At 44.6% G+C, this 18,161-nt stretch overlaps 4 protein-coding genes across 4 annotated transcripts; 3 read left to right on the top strand and 1 right to left on the bottom strand.

Moving 5' to 3' along the window:
• Window positions 1-798: 798 nt before the first annotated feature.
• On the top strand, window positions 799-3,104 carry DFJ58DRAFT_848422 (uncharacterized protein; the record flags this gene model as incomplete). The annotated part of the gene is made up of 10 exons (XM_041393633.1): window positions 799-836; window positions 910-964; window positions 1,020-1,096; window positions 1,241-1,305; window positions 1,338-1,768; window positions 2,254-2,466; window positions 2,556-2,606; window positions 2,813-2,946; window positions 3,006-3,025; window positions 3,097-3,104. The coding sequence occupies 10 exons, from the start codon at window positions 799-801 to the stop codon at window positions 3,102-3,104; spliced, it is 1,092 nt and encodes a 363-aa protein (XP_041235375.1).
• Window positions 3,105-11,312: 8,208 nt separating this feature from the next.
• DFJ58DRAFT_736921 (uncharacterized protein) lies at window positions 11,313-12,474 on the bottom strand (the record flags this gene model as incomplete). Its single annotated transcript, XM_041386875.1, has 5 exons — window positions 11,313-11,352; window positions 11,408-11,567; window positions 11,618-12,197; window positions 12,250-12,336; window positions 12,388-12,474. The coding sequence occupies 5 exons, from the start codon at window positions 12,472-12,474 to the stop codon at window positions 11,313-11,315; spliced, it is 954 nt and encodes a 317-aa protein (XP_041235374.1).
• Window positions 12,475-14,502: 2,028 nt separating this feature from the next.
• On the top strand, window positions 14,503-15,345 carry DFJ58DRAFT_848421 (uncharacterized protein; the record flags this gene model as incomplete). The annotated part of the gene is made up of 5 exons (XM_041393632.1): window positions 14,503-14,576; window positions 14,624-14,783; window positions 14,874-15,008; window positions 15,061-15,155; window positions 15,285-15,345. The coding sequence occupies 5 exons, from the start codon at window positions 14,503-14,505 to the stop codon at window positions 15,343-15,345; spliced, it is 525 nt and encodes a 174-aa protein (XP_041235373.1).
• A 1,675-nt stretch (window positions 15,346-17,020) lies between these two features.
• DFJ58DRAFT_736920 (uncharacterized protein) lies at window positions 17,021-18,042 on the top strand (the record flags this gene model as incomplete). Its single annotated transcript, XM_041386874.1, has 4 exons — window positions 17,021-17,121; window positions 17,353-17,539; window positions 17,614-17,680; window positions 17,732-18,042. 4 exons carry the CDS (start codon window positions 17,021-17,023, stop codon window positions 18,040-18,042), a joined length of 666 nt encoding a protein of 221 aa, XP_041235372.1.
• Window positions 18,043-18,161: the final 119 nt, after the last annotated feature.

The raw sequence follows: 18,161 nt of genomic DNA, 5'->3' as shown, positions 1-18,161 counted from the left end.
CAACTGTATTTATAAGCTACTTAGTAAGAAGGCTGATTCAGCACACCAAATGGCATTGTTAGTAAGCACATCCTTACCAATCCATGTGATGACTATGCCATGATTCGTCATGCTTTGTAAACTACACTGTATGTATAATGTAAATTAGTAAACAGGCTGACTCAACACACCAAATGGCATTGCTAGTAAGCACATTCTTACCAATCCATGTGATGATTCATGCTTTGTAATCAGGGCCTCCAAAAGGTATATAAGGAGCCCAATTTTGCCATGTAATAAATGGAGCACTTCCCACCTTCACTCATCTCAAACAGTGTGAGATTAAGTAAGAACCTAAGTACAGGCAAATCATTAGCCTCAAAGTAAGACTAAGAAACATTTATTCAATTATATACTACCTTACAGGGGTTGATTATATAATCTATCAGCTATTCTAACTAAGTTTAACCCATACTATTTTCCTCTCTCTTTTACAGGAAGGGAGACACAATTCACGCTACACATTTCACGCTACACACTACACGAGCACGCTAACTCTCAGACACAAATCATACCATAGACTCAGTATACAAAATAAAATTGTTTTAAACTAACCAAGGAACAAGGAAAGAAGGTATATTGAAATAAATCCTCCCAAGAACTCACACATTATCTACCACGAAAACTAGAAAAGTCGTAGACCGTGTATTTAAGGACTGGCAATAAGTCTTATCCTATATAGTTGTGTTGTCACTATATAAGCGGCGTACATAAGACCCTTAAGTGAGAGGACACCGGTGCGCTTCCTCTCAATTGACTATGCGTCGTGATCGTGATTTACAACTAGTTGCAGGAACGTGCGTCGAGAATGATGAATCAGGTGCGTGATATTTAGAGTTGACATAACTTCTACTCTAATCCCTTCCTAAGGATCGTTTCTAGTACTAATCAAGACGAGAGCACCACTTTGACGACCACATCAGAAGTGTGCTGCCGAGCATCATAACCTACTAATGCATCGCTAACCTGCATGATTCTAGCAAAGTGGTTCAAAGGGCAAGGAACGGGAGCAGGGCCACCTTAAGAAAAGACCTAGGAGCTCCGATGCCAGCGATTTGTAAGAAGCGTACTCTGGCTTGGCAGAATTTCTGTTGAATCTTGTGTAGGGCCCACATCCAGCTCGTTCCGTCGGTCCTGTCTCTCGAATTTTCAGAAATGTCTATTCCAGTTGACTGTTTGGCATTGGATCGCCTGCGTTCAGCCGTAGTTCTTCATTGCATTCTGATATAATCCTGCATGACACACAACCGGCAAATCAGTATTTCGGTACGCTTGGCGAGTTTTGACCATTTTGACAGGCTCAGAGCGCACGACAGTCTGTCAAATTTTCACCTCGGGTTCAAATTGTGCCTCCAGAAGGTGGTCGCGCTGGCACTACCAAGCCATTAGCCTCCGAAGCCAGTTTCTCCAGAAACTAGTAGTGAACCTGACAGCGAAAGTGGCAGCGCAAACGTATCAGTTACATTGCCATTTACAAGTAATGTCAACTGTGCCGCCAATCAGCATCCACCTACCACTTCCCAGAGAGGTGCCGGTGACGTTCACAGAGTCTCGTCCCCCTTTCCTGACCGTGCCCAATCATCATGGCGCCCCCCTATTGACGCAAGGTGAAAGTGAGGTTGACAACACAGAGCTAACCGACAACATAGGTGCCTCCATGGACGAGATGGGCACTGACCCGGGTGGTAGTGCACGTCCAACTCATGCTCAACCACGCAGGGAGCGCACGGTGTGTTTAGTTGCTTTGTTGCTTGACTCAGGAATAATATACTACTAGTTCATTCCCAGCGTCCAAAGATGATCTCGATACAGTGAACGTACGGCTGGGTCGCATAGAAACCCATATCACCGACCTTAGGACTGTTGTGGAATCTCGTCATGGTTCATCTCGCAACGAGGCTGTTGAAGATACTACCAATGACGCTGATACAGAAGGGACCTCAACCCCGCAGCCGTTTAAGAAGACTGGTCCTGTGAAGCACAGATCATGAGGGGAAAATAGGTTCAATGTAATTCTTTTCACTTTGAGAATGGTTTCAAGTGACTAACGGCTCACAGGAGCTTATATGCAATCATGCTCGGATTCTGATGAAGTGAATCGGTGATGACGCACCCTTTATGGGTGTAATACTTCCAGATGAAACTTTACTCATGGACTTTGACCCTCGCCGCGGACCTTGCTGTACTGTGGAGAATTTCACCATTGACATTTAGGGCACGCCCAAGTCCACATGGAATATCTCTGCTACCAAAGTATTCGTGCGTAATTTCATCGCCCATCATCCTAATTTCCATTACGATGCTGTCAAGAAAGCATTTTCCATGCATTTAAGGTCCTTGAGGCGCATTTTTAAGCAGACAGGACTCGATGAGGCAGCTTTGAAGGCACGTCAGAAAGAGGATCGGAGAAAGGAACGCAAACGTTCGGTATGTATCCATGGCATGATGATCAAGTCATTCACCGCTTCTGACATGTTTGCAGCTGTATCACAGGTGTTTGAATGTCGCTCGTACAGTTTCTGACCTACGGCAGCATGTCTCAATGCTCTCAAGAATTGGTCCTGATGGTATGAGTAGCGACGAGACGGCAAACGAGAATAATGTTCCTCAATACTGCATACTTGGAAGGCACTGGCATAGCCTTGAAGTTACTGCTTGGCTGCGTATATTCGATGTGATCTATCGTCACAATTGATATGGCCCTGCGGGGATTGGTTCGCGGGGCAACAATGCTTGAATGCGATTTGAGTCCATGTCCATGGGTCACCCACAGAGGGCTGTCCGTCGACTCCCTTGTAATGCTTACCATGCTGAGTGGTATGATGGGCTCGATCAATACGACCGGGAAGAACTTGACAGGTGTGAGGATGAGGTTTATGCCTTCACACACGTCCCTAACATTCAACTGTAAGTTTCCACTATTTGCATTTGAATTTTTACTTCCATTGCCTCATGCTGCCATACAGGGCTTCTCAGAGGCCAACTGGTGAGCCGAGTCATCTTCAACACTACATGTGAATCATGCACTGCTCTACCTTGAATCACGCCATCGTATAGATACTTGAGTCGTCCGAACTTTGCATATCCAGTTCCTTTTATTGAGGATTGTGATTTGATACCAAGTGGATTTAAACCTAGTATCATTTACCTTGAAATCATAGGAGTAGATACATACATCATAGCCGCCTGTACCTCTGTACCCTCAGGCTTGCTTCTGAGTTGGTCAAATATATTTTGTTTTACATCGCAAATGTTAAAGGAAGCAGCAGAGATACATACTCAGCTTACACTCGTTCGATTCAGATTTCTTGTAGGTCTCAGCAGGACCAGTGGCAGCCTGCATTGGGTCTGTTGGCTGAGCAGACATGTTCGTCTCCTTTATTCCCGCTACCTTTAGGTAGCTGGGTTTTTGTGGATCGTTTTTTTTCGAAAATAACACAGATTGAAATTCACTCACACACAAGTGGCAATAATTTGTCATCATGGTTCAATGGAGTATTCTTTCTCACAATTTATCTGGGTGCATGTCTGTATGTGACGCGTGAAATCAATTGTTTTATTTGCTGTCATCATGTCAATGGTCGAAATGTATCAGTTGTGCGGGACAACTCTTCTTCTCATTCGCTGGTTGCTATGTTGTTTGTGTCGCTCAATCGTTCTTGAGACGGCATGTTACGGGCGCTTGTAACTTTGCTCAAAGGCGACGTGCGGCTGTCTACTGAATTTCCGTTTACTGTCCGCAATACTTTGCCGGCCACGGTTGTCTTGGGACATGATTGGTTCGCGTTTTGTCGCGATATTCTGTACAGTCATTCTGAGGTACCTGCTTATACTTATTATTGTCCAAGTAATTGACACTCAGGCAGCCTCAGCTTGCCTTCACAACCATATAGAGCATTTCAAGGTGCAACTGGACTCTGTCAAACTTCCCCGTCTTTCTTCAGTCTCCCGTGATCAGACCATATAGAAGGAAGATAGTCGTACCTTCCGTATTATGCCGGTGACACGGTTTGTGCCTTCGATAGAATGCCTCCACTGTCACAAAGTTATGGCGGCTCGGGAGCTAAATCTTCATATTCGAGAGAAGCACAATCTTGTGAGAGATTTCCAGGCATTGTATGCCAGAAACTCTGGTTATCATGGTGGTCCGCACCGACTGGCAGCTTCTCCTCAATTGTCCACAGGCAACTTGACGAGCACTCCTTCTGAATCAACCAATATACTGAGCACAGAATCCGATCTTATGCTGAGTACAATTTCAAGCACACGGTTTTCTGTTTGGCAGCAGCAGAATCCCGTTTGACCTCGCGCACCAATGACCATTGACAATATTGCGCTATCTCGTAATCATCGAATGGACTCTTCCAAGACTTCTACACAGCATCTTCGCAACTCAGTGAGATTTCAGGTCCAGGATTTGGTAGATGAATTTGAGGGCATGGATGCACTTCATTATTTAATCTAACGTTGCCGTAGCCTGCTGATTGACCTGGAGAAGATGTGAAGAGATTGGGTATCACGGGACAACATGTGATGTCTTATAAATTACAAGGCCATCAAGGACACGTTGTCTGGACTAATGAACCACGTCAGCACTTACCCTCCCTTGTTGCGTATCAAGTGTAATTCAACTGATCTTGTCCAGGCTCAAGTGGAGTTGCATGTCTGTAACCAATCTCTTACCGGCCAGTCCAGACTGCACACGCTAGACATTCAAGACATTGATTGCCAGTTGTTCAACCAACCCACATGCTACTTCTCAGCTAATTACGCTCAAAGACAATAAGGGACATCGAACTTCACCACTGTCCTTACACCTTGCCGTATCCTCTTTTCTTCACTTCGACTCTGCCATCGTCAGGAGTGTAGTTCCCATTGTGCGAGTGGACTTTGACGGAATATCTGGGTGCATTATTGGTTCTTTTGATCCATGGGTTCTGAACTCTATTTTCAGAATCAGGACCATGGTGTAGCTGCCCAAGTGAATTGTTTATTGGCAGATCTTGTTGTAGCTAAGATTACTGCTAGCTACTTTACTACTTGTACTCGAATGTTGTACCGTGGTTCTGATAGTCCCGATATTGTGCATCCGCAACCCCAACAAGCAAGGAAAGAAAGCAAGCATAGAGATGATCAGACTTAGACCAACCAAAACAGGTAGCGGGCCCTGCCACGGATGTGGCCCTCCACAACTTATATCGAGAACACGGAAAGTGCCGGCAGAGTTGCAGACATGAAGGTACGGCGATGATGAGATTGATTTATATGTACCATCCTTTGCTTGCTATTCTCAATCTTATCACACGTACAAGTTTGAATTCAAGGCACTACATAATCTCTCCTTTAGCTGAAGAAGGCGGTGGAGGAAAGGACATCTTGCTCCTCCACTCAGATATTGCGACATTGGCAGGCCCTGCTGCTATTATATCTGTTCGAGTTGTGCCAAGCTTCCTTGTGGTAGCACCAATGCTGGTGCATCTTCACCCCGTGATGAAGATGCCAACCCGTAAGTCCTTCGTGATTCAGGCATTTATAAAATTAAGCTATCGCAGTGTGGAACGCTACATGTTTGACGTCATCGGTGTTGGAATGACCGCAAACACATCCGTGGATTGGCATAATCACGTCTTGAAATGTTCGCCGGAAGCTGCGGTTCTTGAAGATGAGCTTGGGCGCTTGTATGCTGAAGGTCACTCCTGTCTTGGTGTCCAGACAGAGTTATGCGCGCAGTTTACTACTTCATAGACGCACCGGACCATTGCTCTTACACAGCGCAACTTCCAAGCATACTGGCAGAATGCAACCCACTGATTTTTTTTCAGTGTTTATGTTTATTGTCCATTGGGGCGATGCCCTATGATAGACACTCAAACATACAGGTTAACCAACTGGATGGCAAAGCTCGTTCTGGTGGTCCATTGATTGACCTCACATCCTTCAAAACGAAAGGCTCTCTCCAGGGTTCACAAACCAAACTTCTTGTATGATCTCCTTTGATGAAGTGGCTTTGCTCACTAATTGATATTGTGGGCAATTTTCTTGACAGTGGCAATTTTGTATCCCACTTTCTCAACAGATGCAGGCAGTCTATGTCGACATTCGGTCAATCTATGAAGTTTGCGAGTGCCAGAGTAGGATGTGCAAGTGGACTACTCTCGTCACCTCTCAAATTCTCGTCAAGATACCTTGGAACATCTTCTGCTTGTCGACCTTCTTTATTTGCTTGTATGGATGGTCGGATTCCACACTGACCGGACTGGATACACCCATCTGATGTATGGAGTTGTATTCTGCTCTATGGCACGGCGGTCGCACTCACAATAGCTTCCATGACTTTAACTGCATTTATTGCTTCGTTGTTGTTTAGTACGCTCTTCTCATTTGTCGTCATATTGTAAGTTGACTGATAAAATCACTGCTTACTGATTTGTGGTCTAGTAATGGTGCCCGGCAGCCATTCTGTGCACAGGCGGATATCTAGCAAACCCCAATATGACATTGAACTGCTTCTGCTGTTCACTCCAGATGGCCGACTGGCCTGAGCACATATACACTGGATTCATTCTCATCGCTGGCGTGAGGTTGGTATCATAGTTGGTGTCACCGCATATAATGTGAGTTGCGTCCCCTGCTGCTCACTGAGGTTCACGAAGGAATCTACTTTTCCAAGGTTGTTGCAATTTTCACTCTCACCTACGTCTTTAACATTCGGAAGGCTTTTGCTCAAGCACAAGCTGTAATGTAGAACGAAATATTGGGGCATATGAACGATACCAGGATCTTAACAGCGTGTATGTATGTACGGAATCCATGCAGTGTGTTCTACCTTGTTGCAATAGTGGATTGCAACAGGAAACTAGACTCTTCTTTGAAAGTAGCGACCAGCCTGAAAAATCTTTTCATTGCGGTCGTCATCATGAATATCACCATGAAGAATATGCTGTCAGAAAGTGATATCAGATCTATAATAGACAAGAAACTATTGACAACCACTGTGATGCTGTCCTCTGAAGGTCAACCAAGAAGTAGAAAACTACAGAGAAAATGACAAATGTCATTGGTATACCAACGACCATGGCCGCTGTGAGTCAGGCTTTCGATGAATGGATGATCTATCCCTGCTTCGTGATGTCATGGAACCTGAGCATGGTATTTCCGAGTCTGCCATAGCAGACAAGGCGCTGAAAAACTACTTTAAACTGATCATAAACTTCGTGGACAGAAGAATGCCGAAGAACAAACATGAATAACATGCCTCCACGAGAGAAGTTGTGTCAAGGAGGTGACAGAAGATGGTGCCCATCAAGATAGCTTGCAATATTTGTGCGCTTAGGGCCATGTTGACATGCACATGTGTATAACGGGTATGCAGACAAGCTTGGAAGTGGACGATATCATCTCATATAACTTTGGCCCAGACTAGGAACAGATTTCATAAACCCCTGCTTACATCAGCAAAGTGAGCTGTGCCCGAGTCTGGATTCTGAACAAGCTTCTTGTAACTTGAAACATCTTGATTGCAAGCGATGCCTCCATCCGGATCCTCCGTTCAACCTCAGTCTAGCATCCGGGGTCGCAGAGTCCCACTTGCAGAAGCCCATAAGCTTGCATGGATGGAGTCTTTGATACATTCACAATCTACCTCATCCTCCGCCTCCCTCAGGCTGATCTGTTAAGGACACTGATCGGCCTGACGCAGAGCTATCATACCAAAATCAACACAGCTTTCATCTATATGCAATGGAACAGAATTTGATTATAGACATCACAAACTCGGAGAAGTATATGCGAGCATCCATCTCCATGAGTAAGCCTTTTGTTTTCCTTGTTGCGTTCACGGTATTCTGACTGATTGTATCCTCTCACACCTTGCAGAATGGCGGCTGATCATCAAAATTTTATATATGTTAGGGGAGACTACTCTCGCTTGCACATCGTAATCAAACATACCGGTCAACCTCGCTTTGCATTTCGCTGGAGTTAGTGGGTCTTTTTCCACTGTCTCTACTCTCGCAACTCCCCTCTCCATGCTTCCAACAGGTATCTAGAACCCAAAATCGCCACATTCCTTATCACGGATACTTTGAAAGTGTGGCCTGAAGCTGAAAGGGAGGTCTAATATGGCGATCCTGTGGGCTGCCTTATGGCAAGTTTACTAATAAAGATGATTTACGGAATCTCAGTCAATCAGCCCTTTGTTGCCCTCAGATCTCTGTGTATAAGAATCGATCCACAGCAGTCCACTTACTTCACTCTTTCCAATGGCTCTTTCTCGTAGTGCAATGGCCCTGAGATAGAGCGTACCAAGCAAAGAGCACCCACAGATTCAACTGTACAGTGGGGAGTATCCTTCGAGCAGTAACCAATGTAACTCTTTATTTGTTGGTTGGATTTCCCCGAGACATACAGTGGCTCAAAAAAGTGTCCCAATGTTTGTGGGTTTTCATGTAATTGCTTCATTGTGAGTCAGGGTGTGGGAATCTGACTAAGCTATAGGGAGGTGTCAGAACACTCTGCCTCTTGGCTTTATTTCTGTCCCCTGTAGCGTGGGAATCCGATGTTATCGTGTGAAGATATGGACATTTTAATTTGATGCCTCATTGGGACACTTTTTGACTTTGAATTTGACCAATATAATCTCTATAATTCTAGTACTTAGTGTTGCCTCCTCTTGCTCTAATCACTTCTACCACTCTTATAAACATACTATCTATCAATTCCTAGCATTACCCATTAGTAATATTCCCTCACTGTGCTGTAACTCTCTCCCATAGCTGAAATAGCCCCTATTCTCATCTTTAGCTCCTCTTATCTGTCTAACAGGCAGATTTCTACTAAAACTGGCCTGAGCATGGATACTATTGCTAGATTCATCAAAAAGACCATTCAATATAAGAAAAATATCAAATTAAATCACCCTTTTAGGCTCATACCATATAGCAAAAGATCTTTTGGGTATTATATTTTGACTGGGCAGGCTGCTAATACTACTTAAGCCATCACATTCATTTATTCTATTATCCACACCAGTCTCCACTCAAATAGTCAGGAATGCTCTCAAGGCAGCTAACCTTGAAGCTATAACTAAAAAGAACAGCTTCTCCTATCTTCATCCTATAGAAGGAGGAGACTAGCCTTTGCTCTGAAACACCAGTGTTGGACTTTGAGGACTGGAATAGGGCTATCTGGTTAGATGAGGCAAAAATCAATAGAATGGGGTCAGATGACCAGGAATATGTATGGAAAAAGGCAGAAGAACTACTAGGACAAAGAGAAATCAAGAAAACACTCAAGTTTGAAGGAGAAAGCTTGATGGTATGAGGTTGTATGAGGTGGACTAGGGGAGGAATTCTATATGAGGTGGTGGGGAGGATAGATGCAGAGCAGTGCATCTCGATTTTGGCAGAGTGTCTGCTTAAAAGCATGCAGGAATCAAACATTGATGAAGAAGACACCATCTTACGACAAGATAATGATCTTAAGTATACTTCAAGTTGGCTACCAAATGGTTTGAAAACTATGATATTACTGTTCTGTAATGGCTAGTACAGTCTTTAGACCTCAACCCTATTGAACAACTCTAGAAATTACTCAGGAGGTGTATCAGGATCCTCAATAGGGGCTATTTCAGCTATGGGAGAGAGTTACAGCACAGTGAGGGAATATTACTAATGGGTAATGCTAGGAATTGATAGATAGTATGTTTATAAGAGTGGTAGAAGTGATTAGAGCAAGAGGAGGCAACACTAAGTACTAGAATTATAGAGATTATATTGGTCAAATTCAAAGTCAAAAAGTGTCCCAATGAGGCATCAAATTAAAATGTCCATATCTTCACATGATAACATCGGATTCCCACGCTACAGGGGACAGAAATAAAGCCAAGAGGCAGAGTGTTCTGACACCTCCCTATAGCTTAGTCAGATTCCCACACCCTGACTCACAATGAAGCAATTACATGAAAACCCACAAACATTGGGACACTTTTTTGAGCCACTGTATATGGACGTGCTTAACATGACAAAACAATTATACATTAGACAGAACACGATATAGATGTATGAACATTGCAGATGATGTAGCCATCTTGAATTCTTTTGAGTCGTGTTACACTCTTGCGGATTATTCCCTGGCCCTAAGCCCCGAAATCCGTTCATCGATATCACTAAAGGTTGACACACCCACTCCAGCCAGAACTGATTGCCATGATCCAATGACCAACATGCCGATCAGTGCGGTGATTGACTGCATAAATCTGCTTGGATGTAATGATGAAACATTGGCCGACAGCGAGAATGGAGGGATTGAAACAAGATGCGTAACAATCAAGACCCATTTTCTTATTGACTGCATTCACTTAGGCACTAATATGTTGTATCAGACGCCTGGCCCTCTGAGTGCCATTGCTGATCAGACGTCGGGCATCACTTTGCTCGCCTTAGCTATCGAAATCACCAGCTCCGTGCCTATCAGCCTATCGGCATTTCCCACAAATATGATCAATCTTAATGATCTTGATCAGCAACAGGACCACCGATACAGCTGCTATCGTATGACCGGTACCGACTGGTGACCATCAGTCTCATCATTACTGGTGAATGCCATGTACAGTGGCCCTGCTAACTAGCATATGAGCGTAGGGGCGATGTCATTCGACCAATACCATAAACTTTCATCATCCTAACTTCTGTGTCTTCCATATTGTAGAGTGTACCATCAACAAGCTTCCATTATCATGCCCTCTCATAGCCCAAAGACGCTTGCGTTACCTCTCTAGCCTCCTCAAAATGGAATCAATCGTACCCAACCTTTAACAAACGTGTCTGGTACCTGCGGCACCAACATACATACACATTTTCCTTGTCTCACAACACTGCCCGGTGTTATTACCACCATTCCGCATGTGCTTTTGTTGACATTGATCAGCTTTTTAGCCATTGCTTCCTACTCTCCATCCAGACGATGCACATAACCTCATTTTGTCACAAACTATAGAATACATTTATTTGTGTTTACAGTAAATACTAAATAATCAATTTTATATTGTCTTGATGAAGATTCCAAAGCGGGGCTGAGAACGCCGGACCATAACAAAAGTTAGAATTGAAGACGTGTGAAGACAAATGGAAAGTACACAAACTGCAACAACACTAGTAGATAAAGTACTATATGATAAGGAAGCGAAGAAGTAGGACTCGGAGACACAGTATTGCGCCCCGAACTATTCGGCAGATCACAGATGACTGAGATGATGGATAAGACAACAAAGGTCTTTAGGCAGCTACACGTATGTCGCACATGAGGTTTTGGAGGCTAAGAGCAAAAATAACTTCAGACATTGTCTAGACTGGTGCAACTTTCAATTGACCTGAAACCTTCAGGCGTCACTTGTAAGTGCTTATTGTCTTTTGAGTGACCCAGCAAGGTTCCCCAGTTGCGCCAAACCAGAGGCGATGCATTGGGAGGAGAGGATGAACCTGGTTCTCTTGAGCCTCCTCCCAGCCCCGCTGAGCACTCCATATCCACATCTGACGAGTAGTCAGTGTGGAAAGTGACTGATGAATATAGAGGTCCCCACACTCAAGCGACTCATAAGGCGGAGGAGTAAGTAGAGGCTCACAGCCGCGGGAATAAAACCAATGCATGACTTGATCGAGTCCACGAATTTTATGCTCAACACGACAGGCGCTGTACTGGGAAGTACTGGTCTGAGGATGGCTGAGAGTCGCATCGTCGGTCGGAGTAGATGAACCTGCACCAGGAATGAGCCGATATTCAATCTGTAGAGCTGGAGAGTGTGGTTCTGATGATTCCTGAGCTGCATAGGCGAGCTCATCAGGAATCACTCGAGGGGACAGAGAGCGGGAAACTGATGTCGGTGATGGGCCGCAGGCATTCAATCCCGGGGAATCCAGAGTTTGGGAATGTATTGGGGTGTTATTTGGATCACAAATTTGGGAGGATTGACACTCAGAGACATCCGGGCTCATCGAAGGAGGGTGACTTTGAAGGTCAAAGGACATAAAATCTTCAGGGGAGCGAACAGAAAGTAGCTTGGTGTTTCCAAATCGTCGGCGATGAGACAGTGCTTGCTCTTGGAGACACTGCGTGAGGCTAGGTAACATTTCCTCGAAAGACTGCCGGTGAATGGGGAATGGCTGCACAAATAAGTACATAATCTTCCCTGCCAAATATTTGAGTCATACTTACATCCAGTCCCCGTCTAGATACAACAGAACTCAGACATGCATGCGGTTCCCCAGGCTTTGGGAAAGATTGACGGTGAACCGGTACAGGCTATTGAAAATTTAGCACGATTCTCTCTGTATATTTTACATAAACACTAACATCGCGTTCATATTGAAGTGCCTGTCGGTATGGCGCATTTATTGCACGAAGAATACAGCGAGAACTCGTATGAGTGTGGTGCTTCATGAGTAGTGAGCTGAGAGAATTTGTCGTCAGAGGAAGTTGTTGTTGCCAATATTGCCTAAGATTGCCATTATATAGTCGGTGGGTACCTGGGTCCTGTGTCGGACTAAGGAACAATGAGAATGAGAAGATTGACGACGAGCGCTGAACCTACCAGCGCAAACGCAACTTATACAAAGAGACAAAGCAACAACAATGGCAACCTTCACAATTTGATGCAGGGAAGTCAAAACAACTTTTCTCCCGCTACCAGTTAGTGTAACTTGAAGCCTTGGTGGAGGTAAATATTCAAGCTCAGGGTTTGGACTCTAGACTGATGCTTGCGCAGGACTCATCAGATTTTCACATGCCTGGCGGGGTGCCAATCTAGAGCAAATATTGATACAATGTATAGTATGGTGGTCAGACGTCAAGTGATGGTGATACACAGTGATGAAGAACACTTAAGTGTGCCAGAGTAGCGTGGGCCAACAGTTTTAAGTTATGCACTGAGTGATCCACGTGATTCTATTTGTTCGAGTTGCTCCTCATACATATTAAACAATTCTTTGTAAGATTGTAGGGCCGATTGAATTAATACACCCCTGATTCGATGAGGCCTAAAAATGTAAATGTAAAGGTGGCTAGTAACCAGTGACCCTTGACTGGTACCCGCGAAATGGATGGTGTGACGGTGGCTTTCCCATGTGTGAGACCATTGGTGAAGGCAGATGCATAGTCAGAAGCCTGTTCAATACGTAGAGAAACCGATGAATTGAATGTTAGAGATGTTGCACGCATAGCAAAGGATTCCACCAACCTCATGAATTGCCAGGCGGGGCCCAGAATGAGCCTTCTTTGAGGCGTCAATCATATAACTGCCCTGAATATCTAGAGAGGCATCCCGTTTTACTTCCAAAAATCTACAGAATAGTGCATTCTCAACGTGCCTGAAATGGAAACGGTGACCCACCAGATGTAAATCTGATCACCAGGCTCTTTTGGATGTCAAGGCAAACGGGCTAATCAAAGTTGTCGATGTATCCAATTAGTAGGCAACACCCATATGTAGTGATTCGTAGGGAATCTGTGAGAAGGAACAAGGTCCAGGACATGCCACTCTGAGCCAAGTTAGTGGGGCACAGAAGCAGATAGTCTACTTCGACGTGCTTGAATGGGGGAGTGCATTATTCCTGTTTTTATACATCAAGCATCGTCAGAGGTGTGGTGGAGTTCCACATTTAATTCGGGTTGAGGACAATGAACTCATGTTCGTTTGCAATAGAGCATGTGCTTCATGCCCGACTCTGATCATTTATGGCATCGGAATCTTCAACAGTGCCGTAATCGTTGTTTTGATGTTTGTTATTGGAATGCTTGAGGCCAGGCTACTAGGTGTTGAAGATATTTGCACCGAAGGCGAAGTTAAGAGTCTCTAGAATTGAATTGCCGAAGAGATTGCTCACCTTTGTATATTCTGATAGCGTGCAGCAACTTGAAATTCAATTTTTGAGATTTCAGCTACGGTAGGCGTGGGTAACAAATTGGATTATATAAGGAGCCGTACTTACATTTCTCCCAGCGCCTGCCAAAGCATTGACTTCGAATCGACTTCGAATAGACATTCAACGTTCAATTCAAGTTCTTGCATATGTTTTCTCCAGATGGACCTAACCAGCTGCTCATTGTTTTACCTGTTGAAGGCAAGCAAGTCCATGTCTGAAGAGACACTTAATGGAACCAATAACGAGCTCTACAATACAAAGTTATGAATAACGACAACGCAGACGATATCTCCGGAACGTATAGCAGAAACAATGCACCATCTGTAACAAACGGCCAAATTCCCCTGATATCCGATGCAGTACTAGTGGACCGACTATGAGTGCGGGTTTTCTTCAGTTTTGCAACTACTGGCATAATCTGACTTAGACCATCCCTCAGCGTTATTTGGTGACACGTATGCCTTCTCATTACCTCATTACAGTCGATGCCAAAACCAAACCCTGGTTTCTGAGACCAATTCATGATCCTAATAATTACTAGATGACCATGATGGAACTATGCAAGGTGGAACTGTTGCTGGCCAAGTTTCAGCGGCTAGCCGCTCAGGAATATGCTCACAGGTAAGATTCCACAAGTAAATCGCCGCGATGTTAACTTTTGATCAAAGATCTGGTTCCGGACTGCTGTTGAAAAATCGGACGTGCTGCCGCCTCTTAAGCCCAAGCAGGCTTATAGTGGTTTTGTCATGGAAAGAAGGACAGCCATTCTTCTGCAGTTTAGGCTTATGGGGCAAACCTGATGAGTTAGCAAAGCAAGCTTTAACGGATGTGAGTCACACTCCGCATCGCCGTGCCTCGACTCCTCAATGTTTTTGCTCTTTTTTCTCTGCAAGCATAGCTACTGATATCTTCTGCCAGTTCGACCTGATGACTTTGTTTCGCCAATCGCCCACAACAAGCGATTCTGACATTTCCCAACTCAACACCGCTTCCATCGCCCGCGAAGTCCTTAACAAAATACACTTCCTGATCCATGACAGCCCCACAGGCCAAGTATCATGTGCCACACACACCCGGCATTGGCAAGAAACTTATCATTGAACAGTCGACCCCTAGTATTTCCAAATCATTCCATGTTGGATGCCTTCAAATTACAATGATGATCTATGTTGTCATCACAGAAGGGCCTGTACCTCTACTGTAAATGCATCCTTTGATGCACACTCAAATGCGGTTACCACAGCTGCATTGCAGGCGTCACATATGTCGGATATATGGTTCATGAGTGGTTGATCGCTCATTATTGTATTGTCTGCTGACTCCTTGTAGATTTATGACATTCCTAACCATTGTGAAGATGGTGTCCACCGTATTTGTCGTACTGGAGTAAGTTCTCACTTGGCATATTAATTATTGGTCTTGATCCTGCTCACCGTGCTGGTATAAAAGGCACTGCGCCGCCGACTCCACCTTAGTCGATCTCACTTGCCACCATCGACTCCCAGCATCATTGCACCATAAGTTCGTTGTTGTCATATACCATATATCCGGTTACAGATCCGATGATCCGGATCTCAGATCCGATCCAGATCCGATGAACATATCCGTCGTCCGGTCCACAGATCCGCTTTGATTCTTATTTCATTTCCTGTTCATATAACTCTAACTATCGTTCATCTCCTTTCGGTATTCCTGTACACCGGTATACCGGTTATCCTTTACTTCCGCTTTGCTTACTGATCCGCTATGCTTACTGATCCGCTACACTTATGAATCCGCTTTTACTTGTACTTCATTCCCGGTTCATGATTCGTGATCCATCCGACTTACCAATACGCTCCACTTAGACTTTGCTTATACTTTCGTACATAGCCTCGCACCTTTGCTTATTGATCATTCCGTTAGCTATCCGTAGTATATAAACCTTTGTATATGCGCTGTAGTAGATCAGTTCGAATATCATCTTAGATTGCACTCATTCCGTCTGGACTCTAAGTCCCTCCGTTATCCGTCCGGACTTGAGTACGCTACTCTTGTCTACTCCGAGACTTAGGATAGATTCCTATAGTCTACATATCCGCCTCTGTCTTCGGACAGTCCTCACCCGTTAGTTTCTAGTCCGGATCCGGTCCGGATTAGCCGTTACTCTATACGTTCGATATCCGGAAGTCTTAACGGATCCGTTGCAATACTTATCCGTTACGATACAAGACTTATCTGTTACAATACTTATCCGTCTCACTAGACACGATACTTTAGCTCTCTGAAATAAGGGGCAAGACTCGGGAAAGGGGCACAGCGCACGAGCTGAGGCCGAAGCCCTTTGGATCCGATACTACTTGAGTACGGTCTTAACAGTTGTCAGTGTTTCTTCATCAACCGACTTAATATTATTATTGTTATCTCATTGCGGTCATGGTCGCCAGGGTTTTTCACAGGCAACATCGATAGTGCCGTCCGATTTGTGGAACATTTTTCCTGCGCATGCGCTAGTTCTTATATCCTCTGTAGTGATGGGAAAACCCAGTAGCACATGTCAGGTCGACCAGGGGGGGAGCAGTCTCGACTCTCAGGTGAAGGCGCCAATACTCTTTCAGCATTCAGTCTTGGGAACCAATTTGTGCATGCTCTCTGCACTATCCTGTGCGCCCTTGCACAGGCTTTGCAGTTATTCTGACTTTCAAACAAAAGAGTGTAGTGACTCCCGTGGGCTACAATGATCCTGCCAATAGCCGAAGTGCGTCGTCAACCTGCAGAATCCCACACCTCCGGCATTGAGTGCTATCTTAATCCTCATCGTCATTGCTACTATGCAAACTCAAGCCCCACTCATTTGTACACTTCATTTCCACGTAGCTAAATATGACTTTTCTTGCTGCCAACATCTTTGTTTGAATTATGCTATAGACTCTAACATATTGAGGGTTTCCAAATTCATCTGCTGTGACCCTCAATGCTCACAATGGAGAGAATATGTGCTATGTTGAGGCTCGTCAGGGAATCGACATGCCGTGAGAACTTTGTCAAAGTGAAGGGGAGTCTGATTCTGATTCCACCAGTCTAGCATGTCCCTTATGTCAGAGACCATATATCTTGCTGCAGTCGCAACAATGGCCAGCAGAGCAGCATCTGTACCTGTAACTAATGGACAAGATGAGACAGTTTTGTATGTGGGTGGGGACGAAAGGGAGATATTATTGAAAACTCTTAGGGCAAGTGGCACCTTCAATCAGTTTCAGTCCTAACTTGACTGAAAATACAGAACTGCGCCTTTAACCACCGGAGGTTATCTCCTCCATGCGAGGTCCATAGAGAGAGTAGTAAGGTCGTATACGCAGCCAAGCAAGTTGATCTTTTTTTTTAGTTGATGATACTGATCCACCTGTGTGTGCAGTAGGACAAAGGCTATCCCTCCAGGTCAAGCAGTCGCACTGTGGGCCTTATCTGTGCCTTTGACCCTGTCTGACAATGAACGGAGAAATCATTCGCAGCTGGCGAATTTTCAACATTTCATGTCAGTGCACTGGAGCATCCCAAGGCAAACCCCACAGGGGTACACGCTCCATCTAACGTTGTTAGGACAGGTTTGTTGATTCCTTCAGGTGTGTATCTGATGATACATTGACATTGTGAACCTCAATTATCTTCAGGTATACAGTCTATCATTGATATCACTGAACCGAATCCATCGCAATCCTACCCAAGGCGCACCTCGCTTAGTCCATGTTTGTTACTGACAACAATGTCAAAAATGTAGCGCTCACGGGGTTAAACAGATCTTGCAGATGAAAGTAGTATTCCACTTATTTCTGGTGATAGTCAGCAGCCATCATTCCATGAACGACCCTTTCCTAAGGGTACTGGTACGGGAAGAACCAGATGGTTCTGCTCATCCAGTGCGCAACAGCTTCTCTGTCCGAATGAGGACATTGTTGGTGTGGTTGGGGACCTCTACGTCCACACAAACACTCGTTCTAGAATAACATACATATGGGTCCTGCATCCTGATGAAGGTTGGGCCCCCATTGAACCAGGGGATGACCACCCTACTGTGCCTAAGAGGCGCTTACGAATTCACAAATGGTAACCCGAGCTGGGTTCATACTCGATCATTAATTTCAATGGAGTCGAGAGAACGTCGCCACTGAACATTAATAAAGATCATGTGTATGAATAATGTTTGACGTAGGAATATCAACATCCGTC

The sequence above is a fragment of the Suillus subalutaceus genome (assembly GCF_016647625.1).
Source record: "Suillus subalutaceus strain FC151 chromosome Unknown DFJ58scaffold_305, whole genome shotgun sequence".
NCBI classification, from domain to species: Eukaryota; Fungi; Basidiomycota; class Agaricomycetes; order Boletales; family Suillaceae; genus Suillus; species Suillus subalutaceus.
This window is presented reverse-complemented; position numbering and strand designations above follow the sequence as displayed.